Below are 22,275 nucleotides of genomic sequence, written 5' to 3'. Positions count from 1 at the left end.
ACCTCTTTAATGAACAAAATCATCTTTTGTTCTTGTTAGACTGAAGCCATAAGGCATCCATTTTTGAATTAAGGTTGATCCCTGTCCAAACACCATTTCCTGGTCAAAAAGGAACAAATGTTAACTCCTAGCATCCCAGCTTCCCTTTCAAATCCATCTATCAATGGGAGTCTTGCCATTGATTTCATTGTGTTCTGGATCAGGTCCTGGTGTGAAGTCCATCTGTGTACACAGGCTCAGGCATCACTTACATTTTGTAAGGGTTTAAATAGGACTGAAGTGGGAGAATGAGGTGTAAAAATAGATGTTTGCATGTGGAAAGTTGAGGTGCAATTACCAGATGTGTGCAAATGCCCGATTTTGCATTCAAAGTCAAAGGCATTTACCGTGACCCTCATATTGAAAACTTGCCCCTAGTGCTTTCTCAGCTAACTAATGAAGGGGTAGACTGTTCACAAAAGACTTCCACAGCATAAAGAAAGAAGATTCAAATTAAACCATTTATTCTTTTGTATCTTGCAGGGTTAGATACTTCAGATGACAGCACACCATACATCTTCCCCGAAGAGAAAGTTGTAGAAGAGGGCTCCAATGTCACTTTTTGCTGCATTGGAGGCAAAGATAATAAAATAGAATATTTTTTGTTTAATTCCAATGATTATTACTACCCAGCCTCCAACACAAGCCAGAGGAACCTGGTGATTACAGTGAGTAAGGTGTTGACTGCAAAAGTGCCTGGCATTCCTGCCATTTGCAGCTTCTCTAGTAAAGGAAACAAAAAGTACGGAGCAACACTTCTCTTTGTGGGCAGTAAGTGCACACTTTGCTTTGGGTCTCTTTCTAGGTGGGGTTTTTCTATAATCACTTGTAAAGTTCAAGGGGGGGGGTTCTCAGTTGTGATATTACTCTGGTGGCCTCCATGGAGCCATGCCTGTTTACACCAGCTGAGGGTCAGCCTCTTTCCTCCCCCCCCCCACTGTGTGCCCCTGACTAACGCATGCCAGAGAAGAAAGGTCTGTTTTCAAGTGTAGAGAGTGCAAATAGATTGACTAAAAGACTGATTAATGCTTTAACAAACAGATGAGTCCAGGAGTTTAAATGTGTAACTTTGCTAGACACTAAAATTCATGGATTAAATAGAGACACTGAATTTATGATTTATTACAGCAGTCTGTAGCACCGGGATGGGGAGCCTTTTTCTATCAGAAGTCAATGGCTTGCAGAAAAAAAGCAGTTGGGGCCACACTCAGCCACACAGGGAAAGCAGAGACTTAGGGCTTCCCCTATACTCTGGGGTTGGGCCAGAAATAAGGAGTTTGGGATGTAGGAGGGGACTCCTGGCTGGGTCAGGAGGTTGAGGGGCGAGGGCAGCGAGGGCTCTGTCTGGGGGTGTGGGCTCTGGGATGAGGCTTTGGCCAAAGGGTTTGGGGTACAGGAGGGAGTTCCATATTGGGCCCAAGGGGTTTGGAATGCAGGAGGGGGGGTTCCTCAGGACTGGGGTGGCTGGTTGGATTTGTGGGGAAAACTCAGGGTTGGGGTGTAGGTCTGGGAGGGGGCTAGGGTGCAGGTGGGGGTTCCAACCTGGGGTAGGGGGTTGGAGTACAGGAGGGGATGAGGGCTCTGGACAAGCGGTTCTTACCTCAGGTGGCTCCCAGTCAGTGGTACAGTGGGGCTAAAGCAGGCTCCCTACCTACCCAGGCTCCTGGATGCAGTCCTCATGTCCAGCCTCCATGCTGAGGTGCACACAGCCCAGATGGCTCTATGTGGTGTGCACAGTCCATGCCCACAGGCACCACCTCCACAGTTCCCGTTGGCCATGGTTTGCAGCCAATGAAAGCTGCAGAGCTGGTGCTGGGGGCGAAGGTAGCATGCAAAGCTTCCCTGATAGTGGACATGTTAGCAGCTTGATAGCCCCTCTGCATAGGGACATGCTGGCAACAACTCCAGTTCCATGGAGAAGTGGGGGTGCTGAGGCTCAGGGCTTCTAGCTTCTAGTTGGCATGAGCAATCCCCACTCCTGCTACAACCCATTAACAATGCCCTTGTAGCAACCTTTCACCCCCGACTTCACTTTGAACAGTCCCTTGAAATATGCATCAACTGCTTATGCTAAGCAATCTGTCCTCACTGGTATTTATTTAGCTGTGACACTGAGTCTATTTCCCAAGATATGTCTGCAGTACAAATTACTTTGGTAAATATTGCATTGCTTAGGAGTGTGTATAATCCATACCCGAATGACAAAGGTTATTCCGAGTTAAGCACTGGTGTGGTCAGCTCTTTATCAGATACAGCTACTGCCTTTACTGAGGCAGGAGAATTAAGCTGACAGGAGAGCTCTGTCTTGTCAATTTAAAGCAGTGGTCTCTGACCTTCTTATATCAGAGATCACACTTTGATTTTAAGGGCAACCCAGGATCTACCCTGTCCCTTCCCCAAGGCCCCGACCCCTCCCTCAAGGCCCTGACCTGCTCATTACAATTGCCCCCATCACTTGCTCTCCTCCACTCTCACTTTCATCTGGCTGGAACAGAGATTTGGAGTTTGGGAGGAGGTGCAGGCTCTGGGCTGAGGCTCAAGGGTGTGGGTGCAGGAGAGTGTGAGGGGTGCAAACTCTGAGGGAATTTGGGTGCAGGAGGAGGCTCCAAGCTGGGGCAGAGTGAAGGGGTTCAGGAAAGGGTATGGGGTGCTGGCTCTGAGGGAGGAATCAGAGCAGGGGAAAGAGTGTGGGGTGAAGGAAGGGGTTGAGGTACAGCCTCCCAAAGGGCCTTGGTGATGTGGCTATAGTGTAGATATACACAAAGCTCCTGAGGTCTGAGGATAAGCTGAGAAGTTGGTTCACTAAAAGATATTACCTTGCCCACCTCGTCTCTCTACAATCCTCGGACTTGTGACCACAACACTGAATTAACAGCCATAGGCAAACTGGATGAGATAATCTCTTTTATTGGATGATCTTGGGGACAGAGACAAGATTTCAAGCGTACAGAGCTCTTCTTCATGTCAAATTTGGTCAGCTAAGAATTTAGCCTCATTGTGCATAAGGTCAGCATGGAACAAAGCTTTCCCCCTACCCAGTACAGGAGTAGGTTTTAAGCTGGGCTATATCCTAGCCTTTGGCGGGATCATTATTTTATATAAATAAAATGTTTGAGATGCAGTGATCGTGAGGGGTACAGTGCGAGAAGTATGGGTAATAAGCAGGAAGAACTGGAATTCCTAACAAATAAATACAACTATGACATCATTGGTATTACAGAAACCTGGTGGGATGGGATGCATGATTAGAATGTTGGTATGGAAGGGTACGGCTTGCTCAGGAAGGACAGACAGGGAAAAAAGGGAGGAGGGGTTGCCTTGTATATTAAAAATGTACACACTTGGACTGAAGTGGAGATGAACGTAGGAGATAGCTGTGTAGAGAGTCTCTGGGTTAAGCTAAAAGGGGTAAAAAATGAAGGTGATGTCATACTAGGAGTCTACTACAGGCCACCTAGCCAGGTGGAAGAGGTGGATGAGGCCTTTTTTAAACAATTAACAAAACTATCCAAAGCCCAAGATTTGGTGGTGATGGGGGACTTCAACTATCCAGACATATGTTGGGAAACTAACACAGCAGGGCACAGACTATCCACTAAGTTTCTGGACTGCATTGGAGACAACTTTCTGTTTCAGAAGGTTGAAAAAGCTACCAGAGGAGAAGCTGTTCTGGATTTGGTTTTAACAAATAGGGAGGAACTAGTTGAGAACTTGAAAGTGGAAGACAGTATGGGGGACAGTGATCATGAAATAATAGAGTTCATGATCTTAAGGAAAGGTAGAAGGGAGACCAGCACAATTGAGGTAATGGATTTCAGGAAGGCAGATTTTGATAAGCTCAGAGAACTTGTAGGTAAGGTCCCATGGGAAGCAAGACTGAAGGGAAAAACAACTGAGGAGAGTTGGAAGTATTTCAAAGGGACGTTGTTAAGGGCCCAAAAGCAAACAATTCCGCTGTGTAGGAAAGATAGAAAATACGGCAAAAGACCAGCTTGGCTTAACAAGGAGATCTTGCACGATCTCAAAATAAAAAAGGAGTCCTATAAAAAATGGAAACTAGGACAACTAACAAAGGATGAATATAGGCAAGCAACACGGGAATGCAGGGGCAAGATTAGAAAGGCAAAGGCACAAAATGAGATCAAACTAGCTACAGGCATAAAGGGAAACAAGAAGACCTTTTATAAATACATTAGATGCAAGAGGAAGACCAAGGACAGGGTAGGCCCACTGCTCAGTGAGGAGGGAGAAGCAGTAACAGGAAACTTGGAAATGGCGGAGATGCTCAATGACTTCTTTGTTTTGGTCTTCACCGAGAAGTCTGGAGGTGTGCCTAACGTAGTGAATACAAGCAGAGAGAGGGTAAGTTTAGAAGATAGGATACACAAAGAACAAGTTAAAAATCACTTAGGAAAGTTAGATGTCAGCAAGTCACCAGGTCCTGATGAAATGCATCCCAGGATACTCAAGGAGCTGATAGAGGAGGTATCTGAGCCTTTAGCTATGATCTTTGATACGGTCTCGCATGATATTCTTATTGATAAACTAGGCAAATATAACTTAGATAGGGCCACGATAAGGTGGGTGCCTAATTGGCTGGATAACCGTAGTCAGAGAGTTGTTGTTAACGGTGCTAAATCCTGCTAGAAAGGGATAACAAGTGGAGTTCCGCAAGGGTCTGTTTTGGGACCCGTACTGTTCAATATCTTCATCAATGATGTAGATATTGGGATAGAGAGTACGCTTATTAAGTTTGCAGATGATACCAAACTGGGTGGGGTTGCAACTTCTTTGGAGGATAGGGACATAATTCAAAATGACCTTAGCAAGTTAGAGAAATGGTCAGAGGTAAACAGGATGAGGTTTAATAAAGAGAAATGCAAAGTGCTCCACTTAGGAAGGAACAATCAGTTCCATACATACAAGATGGGAAGCGACTGTCTAGGAAGGAGCATGGCGGAAAGAGATCTAGGGGTCATAGTGGACCACAAGTTGAATATGAGTCAACAGTGTGATGCTGTTGCAAAAAAAGCAAATATGATTCTAGGTTGTATCAACAGGTGTGTTGAAAGCAAAACTCGTGAAGTCATTCTGCCGCTCTACTCTGCACTAGTTAGGCCTCAGCTGGAGTACTGTGTCCAGTTCTGGGCGCCACATTTCAAGAAAGATGTGGAGAAATTGGAAAGGGTACAGAGAAGAGCGACAAGAATGATTAAAGGTCTAGAGAACATGACCTATGAAGCCAGGCTTCATGAACTGGGCTTGTTTAGTTTGGAAAAAAGAAGATTAAGGGGGGACATGATAGCGATTTTCAGATATCTAAAAGGGTGTCACAAGGAGGAAGGAGAAAATTTGTTCCTCTTGGTTTCTGAGGACAGGACAAGGAGTAATGGGCTTAAAGTGCAGCAAGGGAGGTTTAGATTGGACATTAGGAAAAAATTCCTAACTGTCAGGGTGGTCAAATATTGGAATAAATTGCCAAGGGAGGTGATGGAATCTCCCTCTCTGGAGATATTTAAGAACAGGTTAGATAGACATCTGTCAGGGATGGTGTAGACGGAGCTTGGTCCTGCCTTGAGGGCATGGGGCTGGACTCGATGACCTCTTGAGGTCCCTTCCAGTCCTATGATTCTATGATTTTAGTCTGCTTTTCTTTCTGAGGTTCTCTTTGTACCAATAGCAAGTAGAAATAATGCCTGTAGTCAACCAGGCTTTGCAAACAATCATTAGTTAAATGCAAGAACATTATGTAGTTATTGCCCTAATGGTCATGTTGGTCTTTTCCTTGTTTTAATGACAAGAATTACCTGATGAGCCTAAGGATATCTCCTGTTACACTCAGGACATGAGCACATTAACCTGTACGTGGAATCCAGGGGCAAGTACTTATCTTTATGGGACTTATTCCACAAAATACCACATGTTTGAAGGGTAAGTTTTCTCAGCTGAATAAATAAGTTCTGTGGCCTGTGCTATAGAGGAGTTCAGACTAGATGATCTAGGGTCCCTTCTGCCCTTCAAATCTATTATTTCTAGTCTATTACAATGTTTTTTTCTGTATGTTATAAGAAGTTGCATACCGTTTTCCCAGCTCTTTAACCAATACTTTTACACAACCAAGGTTTAACAGCACCAAGACGTGGGGCACTTGTTGTTAACATTTTCTCATGTTGAAAACTGACCAACTATCCTCACTCTTTGTTTTGTTCCATCACCACTTTCCGATCCAGATTACCTCCTTGACCAGGACTGACCCATTTTCTTGTTTAGGTTCTTGTCAGGCCTTTGTCAAAGCTTTTGAACATCCAAGTGAGTCATAGAAATAATTCTCCTTTGCTCATGTTGTTATCAAAGGCATTGGCTAGCTCATTCCATTCCCACCACCTCGTGGTACTCACGGGCTTGCAGACGGAGGAGGGAGGGCAAAGGGGGAGCTGCCCTGGAACCTGGCAATTTAAAAGAGCCCAGGGCTCCCAGCCACAGTCACCCTTACATCAGCAATGGTAGTGTTTGGAGCCCCAGGCAGCACATGCTGGGTGGTGCTGCAGACCTGACTGAGGGAGGCTAGTCCCAGTTCCATCTTTTCCGGAGACTCGGAGCCCACCAGGTCTCAGGCCCTGCAAAGTCTGTCGGACGCCCTGGGTAGTCAGAGAAAAGCCCAGGAGCCCAGCTCTTTTCTCAGCAAGAGCCACACTCATTTTCTTACTTGTAGCCCAGTCAAAGATTAGGCATTAAATTCATTGTTTAGAGACTACACCCTCTTAATTGCAGATACATCAGAGCCCCTCCAAGCCCACCATCCCCATAGGCACAGTTTGGGGAGGAGATTGCCTCCCCCAACACAGGTGAGGGAGGGGCATACAGAGTTGCATGCCATTGTGCCGCCCCCCCCCCCAATTTCTGCAAGCACTGAGCTGCCTAAGGCTTGCTCTACTCAGCCTACCAGAGGGCGGGGGTGGGGCTCTATTCTTCCCACACTGTGCTTCCTCCTTCCCCCCACAGAAGCTCCATAGCATTTTGCTTGGCTCCTCCAGCAACTTGCTGCTTCGGCAGGTGGATGCCATCTCTTGGGTCCTAGTGCCCGTTGTCTTCCTTTTCTACATGTGCTGGGCACCCTGCATGGCTGCTAGCAGGGGCAGATGACTGTTTTGCGGGGCCCCGGGCAGCATAACTCCGCGGGGCCCCCTCTTTGCCACGGCGCATGTGCTGTGACGCTATGCGCATGCGCGGTGGCGCCACGGTGCATGCGCGGGGCTTTTTTAAGCACAGGGTCTGGGGCGACCGCCCCGTTCGCCCTGCCCTGTATCCGCCCCTGGCTGCCAGCTGGTTTCAGTGGTGAGTGCCCATAGCAGAGGGGAGACAGTGGAAAAGGGACGAAGCAGTGGTGAAGGAAGGGAGATAGAATAGGGCAGGAGGAAAAGAAGGGAGTCGGGTAGTGGCTCTCAAACTTCTATATCAGTGGCCGCTTTCACATAACAAGTCTCGAGTGTGATCCCTTATACAGTGAAACCATATATATAATGATGAACACCTTTATACATTCTGGATGCACAGCAGGAATTGGGGTAGAGGCTGACAGTTTGTGATCCCCCATGTAATAACTTCTGCACAACTTGAGGCGTCTCAAAGCCTAGTGAGAGAAACCCTGGTATGATGGAAGAGAAGAGTTAGTGGGGATGGGGAAGAAAAGGGAATAGAGGAATGGGAAAGTAGAGGCAGACTTATGGCATTCCCACATCAGTAGCTGACGCTCCCCCATTAAGCCAGACCTTCTCTCTGAACTGTGTCTTGCATGAAGCACTTTGGAATTGAATTGGCCAGAATTTGAATATTTAACTCCCAAAAGAAAGAAGTTTTCTTTGGTCAACAATAAGAATATTGGGAATTAATCCCTTTCTTCACCCCAATAATTCCCCTGCAGAATACTGAGTGGCAAGAACAGTCAGCTCTTGTAACAAGATAGAAACATTACATCACCCAGACAACTTTGTTAGATGATCAGGCCACAGTTGCTTAGCAACTTCTGAAAGCTTTTTGCTTTTCAAACCAAGCATTTCCTAAGTACCCTCTTTTACAGCACAGTTCTATTTTAATATTATAATAGAAATTACTGTTTGTTACATTTGTTGATTATACGTGTACAATAACTGTATTTTTATATTTTCTCTTCTAACTAGTCATCACAGTTTCTGACTCCATTATTGTGCTTCTGCAGTATCTGTGATTTTAAACCAAAGAAAAACCAGTGTCCTTTTCCTTTCTCTTGAAAGGTTTTCCAAAAGAACATTTTGCTCCCAAGAAGCAGCACATGATCAAGAACATCTCTATTGCTCATGGGCTATAGACCAGCAGATGATATACAACTTAACACTGACTGCCCAAAACCTGCTAGGAAAGAGAAGTGCTAATTTTGTTCTACATGTAGCCCACAGAGGTAAGAGGTTATCTGCTTCAGTGCTGATGTTTGGAAGGGTCTTTTGGGTAGGCCAAACAGCAAACATTCTGGGCCATCCCTCCTATTTCTCTGACTATGAAGCAGTATTGTCTGAACACCTCCCCCAGATTTAAGGCTAGAAATAGGTTTATTCCTTCCCTGGTTCCCATCTTCTCTGTGCCTTATGCTTGCCTGCTCCCTCTTCAGTTTCAGCTTTACAGCTGCTGTTACTGACCAACATAGAACTCAACCTGGACATCAGACTAAGTGATCAAAACTATCCATTTAACAACATAAGAATGGCCATACTGGGTCAGATCAATAGTCCATCCAGCCCAGTATCCTCTCTGCAGACAGTGGCCGATTACAGATATCCAAGAAAGAGGGAACACAACAGGTAATCCTCACATGATCCCTCCCCTGTCACCCACTTCCAGAGAAACAGAGGCCAGGGACACCCATTCCTACCCATCCTGGCTAATAGCTATTGATGGACCTAATCTCCATGAATCTATCTAGTTCTTTTTTGAACCCTGTTAAAGTCCTCGCCTTTACCACATCCTCTGGGAAGGAGTCCCACAGATTAACTGTGCGATGCATGAAGAAAAAACTTTCTTTTGTTTGTTTTAAATCTGCTACCTATTAATTTCACTTGGTGACCACTAGTTCTTATATTGTGGGAATAAATAAATAACTTTTCTTATTGACTTTTTCTAGACCAGTCATGATTTTATAGACCTCCATCATAATCCCCCCTTAGTTTCCTCTTTTCTAAGTTGAAAAGTCCAAGTCTTTTTAATCTCTCTTCATATGGGACCTGTTCCAAACCCCTAATCATTTGTGTTACTCTTTTCTGAATCTTTTCCAATACCAATATATCTTTTTTTGAGATGAGGCGACAACATCTGTATGCAGTATTCAAAATGTGGGCTTACCGTGGTTTTATATAGAGGTAATAAGATATTTTCTGTCTTATTCTCTATCCCTTTTTTAATTACTCCTAACATTCTATTTGCTTTTTTGACTGCTGCAGCACACTGAGCGGATGTTTCAAAGAACTATCCACAATGACTCCAAAATCTCTCTCGAGTAGTTGTAGCTAAATTAGTCCCCTTCATATTGTACGTATAGTTGGGATTATTTTTTCCAATGTTCATTACTTCACATTTATCAACATTAAATTTCATTTGCCATTTTGTTGTCCAATCCCTTAGTTTGGTGAGATCTTTTTGAAGGACTTCACAGTCTGCTTTGTTCTTAACTATCTTGAACAGTTTGGTATCATCTGCACATTTTGCCCCCTCACTGTTTACCCCTTTCTTGAGATCATTTATGAATAAGTTGAATAGGACAGACACTTGGAGGACCCCACTAGTTACCTCTCTCCACTCAGAAAGATTACCATTTATTCCTACCCTTTGTTTCCTGTCTTTTAACCAGTTGTCAATCCATGAAAGGATCTTCCCTCTTATCCATGATAACTTACTTTGCTTAAGAGCCTTTGGTGAGGGACCTTGTCAAAGGCTTTCTGGAAATTTAAGTACCCTATATCCACTGAATCCCCCTTGTCCACATGTTTGTTGACCCCCTCAAAGAACTTTAGCAGATTAGTAAGGCATGATTTTCCTTTAACAGAATTTGTTGGGGGAAGTCAACATGATTTCTGTATTCTATGTGTTTGACAATTTTATTCTTTACTATAGTTTCAACTAATTTGCCCAGTACTGACTTTAGACTTACCAGTCCACAATTGCCAGGATCACCTCTAGAGCCATTTTAAATATTGGCGTTACATTAGCTATCTTCTAGTCATTAAGTACGGAAGCTGATTTAAAGGATAGGTTACAAACCACAGTTAATAGTTCTGAAATTTCCCATTTGAGTTCTTTCAGATCTCTTGGGTGAATGCCATCTGATGGTGACTTGTTACTGTTAATTTTACCAATTTGTTGCAAAACCTTCTCTAATGACACGTCAATCTGGGACAATTCCTCAGATTTGTCACCTAAAAAGAATGGCAGAGGTTGGGAATCTCCCCAATATCCCCAGCCCTGAAGACTGAAGCTAAGAATTCATTTAGATTTTCCACAATGCCTTTATCATATTTAAGTGTTCCTCCAGCATCTCGATCATCCAAGGGACCCATAGGTTGTTTAGCTGCTTCCTACTTCTGATGTACTTAAACATTTTGCTATAACTTTTTGAATTTTTGGCTAGCTGGTCTTCAAACTCCTTTTTGGCTTTTTTTATTATATTTGTACACTTAATTTGAGAAAGTTTATGCACCTTTCTATTTTCCTCACTAGGATTCGACTCCCATTTGTTAAAAGATCTGTCACTGCTTCTTTTATCTGGTTGCTAAGCGATGGTGGCACTTTTTTTGTTTTTCTAAATGTGTTTTTTAATTTGGGGTATACATTTAAGTTGGGCCTCTATTATGGTGTCTTTGAAAAGTTTCCATGCAGCTTGCAGAGAATTTACTTTTGTCACTATACCTTTGAATTTCTGTTTAACTAACCTCTTCATTTTTGTGTAGTTCCCCTTTCTGAAATTAAATGCCACAGTGTTGGGTTGCTGAGGTGTTTTTCCCACCACAGGGATGTTAAATTTTATTACATCATAGTCACTATTTGCAAGCGGTTCAGTTATATTTACCTCCTGAATCAGATCCTGCACTCCACTTAGGACTAAATCAAGAATAGCCTCTCCCCTTGTGGGTTCCAGAACCAACTGCTCCAAGAAGCAGTCATTGAAAGAATCAAGAAGTTTTCTCTCTGTATCCTGTCCTGAGGTGACATGTACCCAGTCAATATAGGGATAGTTGAAATTCTCCACTATTATTGAGTTTTTTATTTTGATAACCTCTCTAATCTCCCTTAGCATTTCATAGTCACTGTCACCGTCCTGATCAGGTGGTCAATAATATATCCCTACTGCTATATTCTTATTATTGGAGCATGGCATTACTATCCATAGAGATTCTATGGAACATTTAGGCTCATTAAAGATTTTTACTTCATTTGATTCTACATTTTTTTCACGTATAGTGCCATTATTTGGTGGCCTCAGAATCTGCCAAAAGTCCAAATACAGGGTGTGATGTGCAACAAAGGGCCCATAGGAAGGGTGCGAGTGCATACACACATGAAACAAAGTTCTGTGGAATCATTCCTTTGGTTTACAGAACTTTCTGACAATTGCATGTTTCTGATGTAAATCTTCAAGAACAAAAGGGATAACACATTTTTGGGACTAGAATGAATGATTCCCTCAAACTGAGACACATTTGAGTGGTAAACAGAGAGCCAGAACATTCCTCTCCTGATCAGTGGATGCCAGTAGTATCACAAAGAGCAATTTATCATCAGTGAAACAAAAAGATTGAATGTAAACAAAGTGCTCAAATACATACAGGAAACATGCTGAAAATCAGGAAAATAATTTGCTTTCTCCAGTTGCATTCAGTTCTAGGAGTTGTAGGTGTTTCTGGTCACAATACTAGATTTCTCTTTGTAATGGTATAAAACTTTTAATTTGGGGCATTCTTTTAAGCTAGTCTTTTTAGACAAGTCCTGCCATTTTTCTTTTGCTACAGATATTGGCTGCAAATTTTTTTGCTGATTTTAAAAACATTAGCAAATAAAGTAAAGCCAAATTTACATCCAATATTTCTATCTCTGCAGTGTCAAAAGCAGCATTCAAGGGTCAGACATAGGCAAAAACTAGTCCAATACTACTGATAGAGCACTTATCTGAAGACCTCAAAGTACTTTAACAAGGAAAGATGAACAGTGGTAGGTTCATTTTTAAGATGCGGAAAGTGAGCCACAGAAAGTTTATGGGACCTGCTCACATTCAGGATATAGAAGAGTGGTAAATAAACTTCTTCTGAGATTCAGAGCCCCTCCAGAGCAGTAGTCTCTGAAGGTGGTACTAATTCCAGTCTGTTTGGGACAGTAATGGAATGGAATAGTCCCTACCTTTGCAAATAAAGTCTCTGATTGCAAATTCTTCCCACAATGTCAAGCAGTATCCTGTGTGGGCTACTTTTTTATTGTTTATCCTTATAAATAAAATAGCACATCTAAAAAAAAAGAGCCAATATCTAAAAGTGTCACTTATTTTTACTAATATATATGTTGCTCTGCCTGGGAATCCCATTGGGAAAGATGTAATGTGGAAATCCTAGACTTTTATGCTCAGTGAAGACATTTTGAAAGTGCTTTAATTCAAGTTTTTTGGAATCTAACTTATCTTTCCCTTTGGCAGTTTATCCATTTCCTCCCTTTGACCTTTCGGTAGACCAGATGAAAGCCACAGAAGTGACTTTATACTGGAGCATGAAGCCCAAGAACAAAGCAATTAAACTTTTGTGTCAAATTGAAAATCAACACCCGAGTGGGCAGGTGGACCTGGTAAGAAACTTAAGTTTTAGACTAAACAATCAATTGTGGTGGTTTTGGGTATGAATTGTCGTATATTTGCTTCATGGTTTTTAAATACCATGGGTAGTGTGTGGGTGAACTACTGGCCCTCAGTAGGTGCAATGCCAAACTTGATCTCACACACGTGTGCACATTATGTTCTGGGACAAATGTTGAGGCCACTGAGGCTGTCAGTGTTGGTGAAGACCAGGTGAGAGGCAAAGTGGATGAGGTCATATATTTTATTAGATCAACTTCAGTAGGTGGAAGAGACAAGTTTTGGGGCTTCACCGAGCTTTCCCTTGTGTCTAGAGAAGATAACCAGAATATCATACCACCAGATGTCGCTCCAATAAAAGATCTTACATCCCCTGCCACATTTGTGTCATCTCCTGCCACCAGCATGGAAACATGACCACAGCAAAGACCACTGAGAACATACACACTATTGAGCCAGTCACGGTGGGAGCAGCAAAAGAGATGTGATGAGAGATGAAATTCAAGAACTAGGTTGGGACAGTCAACGGAGAGTTTAGTAGTTAGTGATGTGGTCTGATCAGGCAAGGAAGAGAATCATAGCTGTTGCATAATTCCATTACAATCAACATACTACTCAGAGATTGTGCCATATACTCTCAAAGAAACTGAGGAGCCACATAATCAGCATCCTGTACAGCAAACAGGAGAAGATCTAGAATGAGCTCTCAAAACTGGAGACACTCAAAACCCCCCCACAAATTTCCATATGGCTAGACTTTACAAAAACAAGACAAGCCATTTACAACACATACCTTACTTATCTCCAGAAGAAAAAGGACAATAAACTATTTAAACTGTACATGCCTCAGCTCAACTCAGAACATTGTTGATTTATCCAACCACACACTTAGCCTGGCAGAAGAGTCTGTCCCATCTCTAGGACTCTCTTTCTGCCCTGCCACCCTCACACATGATGCAGTTCTGCAGTGATCTATTTTCACCAGCTCTGACTGAAGGAATGTTTCCAGCACACCACTGAACATAGCCCTGACCCATACGATTCCGTCTACCAATACTACGGTAAGAATTTTTCTGTGTGGACTCTTCCTGGTAGTTGAAATGATCATCTGGAATTCTACACAAAGTGCTTCCACAGATTCACAAAGGCTGAAATTGGGAACATCATCACTAGTCCCATAACTTCAGCTGTACGGAACACAACACCATCTACAGCCTCAAAAACAACTCTGACATTATAATCAAAGAGGCTGCCAAAGGAGGTGCTGTAGTCATCATAACTACGAACAGGAGGCTGCCAGACAATTCTCCAACAGAACATTTTACAGGGAACTATCCTCTGATCCCACCTAGAAATATCAAAAGAAACTACACCATCTGCTCAAGAAACTCCCTGCAATAGCACAGGACCAAATCTACACAGACGCCCCCCCTCGAGCTCTGACCAGGAGCTCTGCTACCCAAGATCCATAAACTAGGAAATCCTGGATTCCCCATCATCTCAGGCATTGGCACTCTTACAGCAGTGTTGTCCAGCTGTATGGACTCTCTCTCCTCAGACCATATGCTACCAGTACTTCTACCTGTCTTCGAGAAACCACTGATTTCCTGAGGAAACTACAGAGCATCATTGATCTTCCTGAAAATGCTCTCCTGGCCACCACAGATGTACAAGCTGTCAGGAACACTATTCCCAATGATGCCACAGCACTCCCGATGGCTAAGCTTTGTGAATTCATTCTCACCCACAAGCATTTCACATTTGGGGGACAGTATATACCTTCACATTAGTGGCATTATCACGAGTACCCACATGGCTTCATGGTATGCCAACATTTTTATGGCTGACCTAGAATGCTTCCTCAGCTCTCTTTTCCTAGCACCCTTCCTCTACTAGCACTACATTGATGATATCATCATCATTTGTACCCATAGGAAGGAGGTCCTTGAATAATTCCACTGGGATGTCAACAATTTCCACCCCACCATTAACCTCAGCTTGGATCAATGAACACAAGAGAGCCACTTTCTGGACACTATAGTACAAATAAAGGATGGTCACAAATACCACTCTATGCGTGAAATCTACAGACCATTAATCTTACCTACATGCCTCTAGTTTCCATCCAGGACACATCACAGGATCCATTGTCTATAGCGAGTCCCTAAGATACAACTGTGTCTGCTCCAATCTCTCAGACAAACACCCACAAGATCATTATCAGGCATTCTTAAAACTAAAATACCCACCTGGGGATGAGAAGACACAGATTGACAGAGCCAGATGAGTAACCAGAAGTCACCTACTCCAGGATAGACCCATTAAAAAAAAAACCTCAGGCCACCATATGTTATAGCCTACAGCCCCCAGCTAAAACTCTTCCAGCAATCATTGACTATCTACCCCGTATCCTGAAACAGGATCCCTCGCTCTCACAGACTTTGGGAGACAAGTCAGTTGTCGTCTACAGACAGCCCGCTAACCTGAAGTGAATACTTACCAGCAGCCACACAGCACATCACAGATACACTTATTTAGGAACCTATCCCTGCAACAAAGCCCCTTGCCAACTCTGTCCACAAGTCTATACAAGCGACACCATCACATAAACCACATCATCAGAGGCCCATACAATTGCACATCTATTGATGTGGTATACGCCATCAGATACCAGCAAAAATGGCTGTGTGAATAACAATGGCAAAAGGAGAGAATGCAGAAAGCATAGGAAGCAAAGCAAATTTCTAGGGTTGTCCATGTGAAAGTTTGAAGAGATGAAAGCCATCAGAATATGTCAGTCTCTCAAACGTGGAACTGAAGGAGACAGAACAGCTGCAGAGAAGTAAATGGATAAGTAGGCTAGGCAGTAATAGATGTTATCAGTAAATATGAGTAAATATTGATTTCTCCATACACACAAGCCAATACAATATTTCCATCAATAATAATTGAATTTACAGATAGGGAAAATAAGAAAAATTCTGCTACAGAACCTACATCTAGACTGCACTCTAAAATCAAAATAAGATTTTGATTTTATTTTGAAATAAAAAGTATTTTGAGACATCCCTTATTCCTTGTGGAACAAGGCTTACAGGGATGCCAAAATAGAGGACGTGTTCCAGGGACGTGGGTGAGGCGTGGACCTCTGGTATCCTGAAATAGCCTTGCGGTATAGACGTTCCCTTAGAATTTGATTTAAGATTATTTACTTTGTACATTTTGACAGGTGATGTTGATAATTAGTATTTTAATGGTTACGAAACTAACTTTTCATCTCTTCATCTGCTGCTTCCAAATATTTATCTGACCCTGTTAGTGATAATGCACTTACATTTGCCTGAGATAGAATGTTGGGTTTTGTTTGCCAATTTGATTTTTAATATTCTTATATCCTAACATACATATGTGAACAAGGAACAGAGACACTGTTGCTTCTAACCATCCAGATGTGATTTCTTTATACAATAAGAAAAGGTGACAGAGTTAAAGTGTTACTGGATATGGTGGGAATTTAATATACAAATGCATTACTCTTTTCCCAAGGCAATGTCAAGTAACTAGTTGGGAGGGAATAGTGATAGAAATGTAGCCGTGTTAGTCTGGTGTAGCTGAAACAAAATATAGGACTATGTAGCACTTTAAAGACTAACAAGATGGTTTATTAGATGATGAGCTTTCGTGGGCCAGACCCACTTCCTCAGATCAAATAGAAAATAGTCACAACCATATATACCATTGTATCCTTTGTATATGGTTGTGACTATTTTCTTCCACTATTTGATCTGAGGAAGTGGGTCTGGCCCACGAAAGCTCATCATCTAATAAACCATCTTGTTAGTCTTTAAAGTGCTACATTGTCCTGTATTTTGTTTTAGTTGGGAGGGATGAGAGGGGATGGTGTAAGGTATAGGAAACACTAAAAGCCAAAGGCGGCACTATCGGGTACATAACCTCACTCTCTACGGGTATGTCTACACTACAAAGTTAATTCAAACTAACGGACGTTAGTTCGAACTAACTTTCATAGGTGCTACACTAGCGCTCCGTTAGTTCGAATTTAATTTGAACTAGCGGAGCGCTTAGTTCGAACTAGGTAATCCTCATTCCACGAGGATTAAGCCTAGTTCGAACTAGCTAGTTTGAATTAAGGGGTGTGTAGCCCCTTAATTCGAACTAGTGGGAGGCTAGCCCTCCCCAGGTTTCCCTGGTGGCCACTCTGGCCAACACCAGGGAAACTCGTCTGCCCCCCTCCCGGCCCCGGACCCCTTAAAGGGGCATGGGCTGGCTACGGTGCCCGTGCCAGGTGCAAGCCTGCCAGCACCCAGCCAGCAGACCCTGCACCTAGCACGGATCGAGCCACCCACCCGATGCCCCCAAGCCCTGCCCCTCTTCCCGGGACCAGGCTGGCGGCTCCCGGGAGCTTGCCCGGGATCGCAAGAGGCGGGCACCCGCCTGGGCTAGTGCAGACATCGTGGACCTTGTCCACGATCTCCGCACTAGGCACAGGAAAGTGGCCAGCTTGGGCAGGAGAGCTGCCAGCCTGGACACCCAGGAGCAGGTGTGCAAGAGAATCAAGGGGGTCCACTGAGACCCCCGACCCTGAGCCCTGAGCTTACAATGGCCATCCTGGGTCAGACCAAAGGCCCATCTAGCCCAGTAGCCTGTCTGCTAACAGCGGCCAACCCTAGGGACCCTGGAGGGGATGGACCGAAGACAGTGACCAAGCCATTTGTCTCGTGCCATCCCTCTCCAGCCTTCCACAAACCTTGGGCAGGGACACCACTCCTACCCCCTGGCTAATACCACTCCATGGACCCAACCTCCATGACTTGATCTCACTTCCCTTTAAACTCTGTTCTAGTTCTAGCCTTCACAGCCTCCTGCAGCAAGGAGTTCCACAGGTTGACTCTTTGCTTTATGAAGAAGAACTTTCTGTTTCTAGTTTGAAGCCTGCTACCCATTCCTTTCCTTTGGTGTCCTCTAGTCCTTCTTTATGGGAACTAATGAAGAACTTCTCTGTATGCACCCTCCCCACCCAACTCCTGCTTTTAGAGACCTCTATCCTGTCCCCCCTCCGTCTCCTCTTTTCTAAGCTGAAAAGTCCCAGTCTCTTTAGCCTCTCTTCATATGGGACCTGTTCCCAACCCCTGATCATTTTAGTTGCCCTCCCCTCTCCCAGCCTCTCTCTTCCCCTCTCCCACCTCCTTTTCCCAGTCTCCCCCAGTTTTGTTCAATAAAGACAGATTCCATTTTGGAAGACATGTTATCTTTATTTTGTACATCAAGAAGAGGGGCTAGGGAAGGGTAAGTGGAAGGAGGTGAGGGAGGAATGGGGCACGAGCCCCCGATGGGGAGGACTGGGCTGGCTCTGTGGGCTTCTGGGGGTGGAACCTCTCCTGCAGCCCCCCGATTGCCCCCTCTCCCCAGATGGCATCCTGCGGCAAGTGCAGCCGGGCTGATGGCCGAGTGCTGTGATGTGCCCAGTGTGGGCACTCAGGGCACTCCAAGCCAGGACTGCTTTGCAAGCGGGGCACCCCTGAGAACTGTCTGTCCGGGGTGGGAGTCGGGACCCTTTAAGCACAGCCCTCGGCTAGCCTGAGACAGGATCTCCACGCTCTAAGTCCTCCTCTGATGCCCTGCCGGCACTGCTTCCGGCCATCCTTAAGCCTGGTTCAGGGTCCACTTAATGTGGACACGCTAGTTCGAATTAGCAAAACGCTAATTCGAACTAGTTTTTAGTTCTAGATGCGTTAGTTCGAATTAGCTTAGTTCGAATTAACAAATTCGAACTAAGTTAGTTCGAATTAGTGCTGTAGTGTATACATACCCTACCTCTCCCATGGGATACAAAAGAAGTGGTACCAAGACCCTCCAAAATGGAACATGGCCATAAATTCTAAGGAGTGGATCGGGGTGTACACTGCAGGTATAATTAAACCTACTAACCAGGAAGAGGAAGGAAGGAAAAAGCTCTCCTGGCATATAGAGCTGTGGATATGCTTGCTTGTTAACCCCAATGGACGTGCATTACCTGAACTTTGGCCTTCTGCTTTCTGTTTGTGGTGCAAGAACTCAGAGCAGGTGGGGCAGCCATCCCTCAATGTCTAATCCACCCATCATTTTGCACAATTGTGAAAATTTAAACAGGCAACATTTTTTTTAATGTTCTTAAAACCTCAATATTGGACGAAATTATAAAAAATAAAGCTTGCATTCTGCCAAACCTACGGATAAGTAATTTAATGGAACTTGCAGAGGCCTGTGTAGTCTGGGACAGGTGATACTGAAATATATTTCTGCTGATGGCTAGAGATGTCTATGTGGCTTCCTTGTGCAGTATTGCTGATGACTGTGATGTCACTACTACCAAAGAACTGTTGCAGTTGGCATTTCGATTTCCTCGACGTATTATGCTGACTAGTCCGAATGTGCATTACTGCTCTACACAGGATAGACGCTAGACTTGCTGCAGCGTGTAAGAGCTTGCTCTCCCAGGTATTGGGAGGCAGCTTGATAACCCCTAATCTTACTGGACCTAATGGATATTTCAGCTTCAATTCCAGTGGTAGAGGCCTGTGTGTAGGGGGCAGAATATCCTGAATTACAGGTTGGTGTCTGTGCAGCTAAAGCATGTAGAATAGCTGATGTCTATGAAGACTTGTGTATAATTTTCTGGCCTTCCAAACCTTCTCTCAACTTCCTGGAGGAGGAGGAAGGTTAATAACCTTGTCCCATATACTTCATTGAGTGTTTAGCTTGTCTGTTCTTAACAGCTTGAAAGCTAGCCTGTCTCACCAACACAGGTTGGTCCAAAAAAAGATATTACCTCGCCCACCTTGTCTCTAAGCAAAGCACAAGGTAAGTGCTAAATGTGCGGGACTGGGAGATGGGTTGGAAATGGGGGGGACTACGGCCTATAATGGCAAGGAGAAAGGAGGCTCAGGGCACAACAGGGAGGCAAGATCAAATCAGTATCTTAGATGCCTATATACAAATGCGAGAAGTATGAGTAATAACTGGAATTGCTAACAAATAAATACAACTATGATATCATTGGTATTACAGAAACCTGGTGGGATGGGATGCACGATTGGAATGTTGGTACGGAAGGGTACGGCTTGCTCAGGAAGGACAGACAGGGAAAAAAGGGAGGAGGGGTTTCCTTGTATATTAAAAATGTACACACTTGGACTGAAGTGGAGATGAACGTAGGAGATAGCTGTGTAGAGAGTCTCTGGGTTAAGCTAAAAGGGGTAAAAAATGAAGGTGATGTCATGCTACGAGTCTACTACAGGCCACCTAGCCAGGTGGAAGAGGTGGATGAGGCCTTTTTTAAACAATTAACAAAACTATCGAAAGCCCAAGATTTGGTGGTGATGGGGGACTTCAACTATCCAGACATATGTTGGGAAACTAACACAGCGGGGCACAGACTATCCACTAAGTTTCTGGACTGCATTGGAGACAACTTTCTGTTCCAGAAGGTTGAAAAAGCTACCAGAGGAGAAGCTGTTCTGGATTTGATTTTAACAAATAGGGAGGAACTAGTTGAGAACTTGAAAGTGGAAGACAGTATGGGGGACAGTGATCATGAAATAATAGAGTTCATGATCTTAAGGAAAGGTAGAAGGGAGACCAGCACAATTGAGGTAATGGATTTCAGGAAGGCAGATTTTGATAAGCTCAGAGAACTTGTAGGTAAGGTCCCATGGGAAGCAAGACTGAAGGGAAAAACAACTGAGGAGAGTTGGAAGTATTTCAAAGGGACGTTGTTAAGGGCCCAAAAGCAAACAATTCCGCTGTGTAGGAAAGATAGAAAATACGGCAAAAGACCAGCTTGGCTTAACAAGGAGATCTTGCACGATCTCAAAATAAAAAAGGAGTCCTATAAAAAATGGAAACTAGGACAACTAACAAAGGATGAATATAGGCAAGCAACACGGGAATGCAGGGGCAAGATTAGAAAGGCAAAGGCACAAAATGAGATCAAACTAGCTACAGGCATAAAGGGAAACAAGAAGGCACACCTTTTTATAAATACATTAAAAGCAAGAGGAAGACCAAGAACAGGGTAGGCCCACTGCTTAGTGAGGAGGGAGAAGCAGTAACAGGAAACTTGGAAATGGCAGAGATGCTCAATGACTTCTTTGTTTTGGTCTTCACCGAGAAGTCTGGAGGTGTGCCTAATGTAGTGAATACAAGCAGAGAGAGGGTAAGTTTAGAAGATAGGACACACAAAGAACAAGTTAAAAATCACTTAGGAAAGTTAGATGTCAGCAAGTCACCAGGTCCTGATGAAATGCATCCCAGGATACTCAAGGAGCTGATAGGGGAGGTATCTGAACCTTTAGCTATGATCTTTGAAAAATCATGGCAGACAGGGGAGATTCCAGAAGACTGGAAAAGGGCAAATATTGTGCCCATCTATAAAAAGGGGAATAAGAACAACCCAGGAAACTACAGACCGGTCAGTTTAACGTCTGTTCCAGGGAAGATAATGGAGCAGGTAATTAAGGAAATCATATGCAAACACTTGGAAGGTAATAAAGTGATAGGGAATAGCCAGCATGTGTTTGTGAAGAACAAGTCATGCCAAACTAATCTGATAGCTTTCTTTGATAGGATAACGAGCCTTGTGGATAAGGGAGAAGCGGTGGATGTCATATACCTAGACGTTAGTAAGGCATTGTTAACGGTGCTAAATTCTGCTGGAAAGGGCTAACAAGTGGAGTTCCGAAAGGGTCTGTTTTGGGACCCGTGCTGTTCAGTATCTTCATCAATGATGTAGATATTGGGATAGAGAGTAAGCTTATTAAGTTTGCAGATGATACCAAACTGGGTGGGGTTGCAACTTCTTTGGAGGATATGGACATAATTCAAAATGACCTTAGCAAGTTAGAGAAATGGTCAGAAGTAAACAGGATGAGGTTTAATAAAGAGAAATGCAAAGTGCTCCACTTAGGAAGGAACAATCAGTTCCATACATACAAGATGGGAAGCGACTCTCTAGGAAGGAGCATGGCGGAAAGGTATCTAGGGGTCATAGTGGACCACAAGTTGAATATGAGTCAACAGTGTGATGCTGTTGCAAAAAAAGCAAATATGGTTCTAGGTTGTATCAACAGGTGTGTTGTAAGCAAAACTCGTGAAGTCATTCTGCCGCTCTACTCTGCACTAGTTAGGCCTCAGCTGGAAGACTGTATCCAGTTCTGGGCGCCACATTTCAAGAAAGATGTGGAGAAATTGGAAACGGTACAGAGAAGAGCGACAAGAATGATTAAAGGTCTAGAGAACATGACCTATGAAGCCAGGCTTCATGAACTGGGCTTGTTTAGTTTGGAAAAAAGAAGATTTAAGGGGGGACATGATAGCGGTTT

At 43.8% G+C, this 22,275-nt stretch overlaps 1 protein-coding gene across 2 annotated transcripts in view; it reads left to right on the top strand.

The window, feature by feature from the left end:
• OSMR (oncostatin M receptor) overlaps positions 1–22,275 on the top strand; it is a 55,630-nt gene that overhangs the window by 22,635 nt on the left and 10,720 nt on the right. For both annotated transcript variants that reach the window (XM_006139478.5, XM_075932515.2), the window contains 4 exons: positions 523–810; positions 5,841–5,970; positions 8,310–8,473; positions 12,743–12,888. In XM_006139478.5, the coding sequence (XP_006139540.3) occupies positions 523–810; positions 5,841–5,970; positions 8,310–8,473; positions 12,743–12,888 (728 nt within the window). The remainder of the gene's footprint in view (positions 1–522; positions 811–5,840; positions 5,971–8,309; positions 8,474–12,742; positions 12,889–22,275) is intronic.

The sequence above is a fragment of the Pelodiscus sinensis genome, chromosome 6, assembly GCF_052426305.1.
Source record: "Pelodiscus sinensis isolate ZL-2025 chromosome 6, ASM5242630v1, whole genome shotgun sequence".
In the NCBI taxonomy this organism is placed as follows: domain Eukaryota; kingdom Metazoa; phylum Chordata; order Testudines; family Trionychidae; genus Pelodiscus; species Pelodiscus sinensis.
This window is presented reverse-complemented; position numbering and strand designations above follow the sequence as displayed.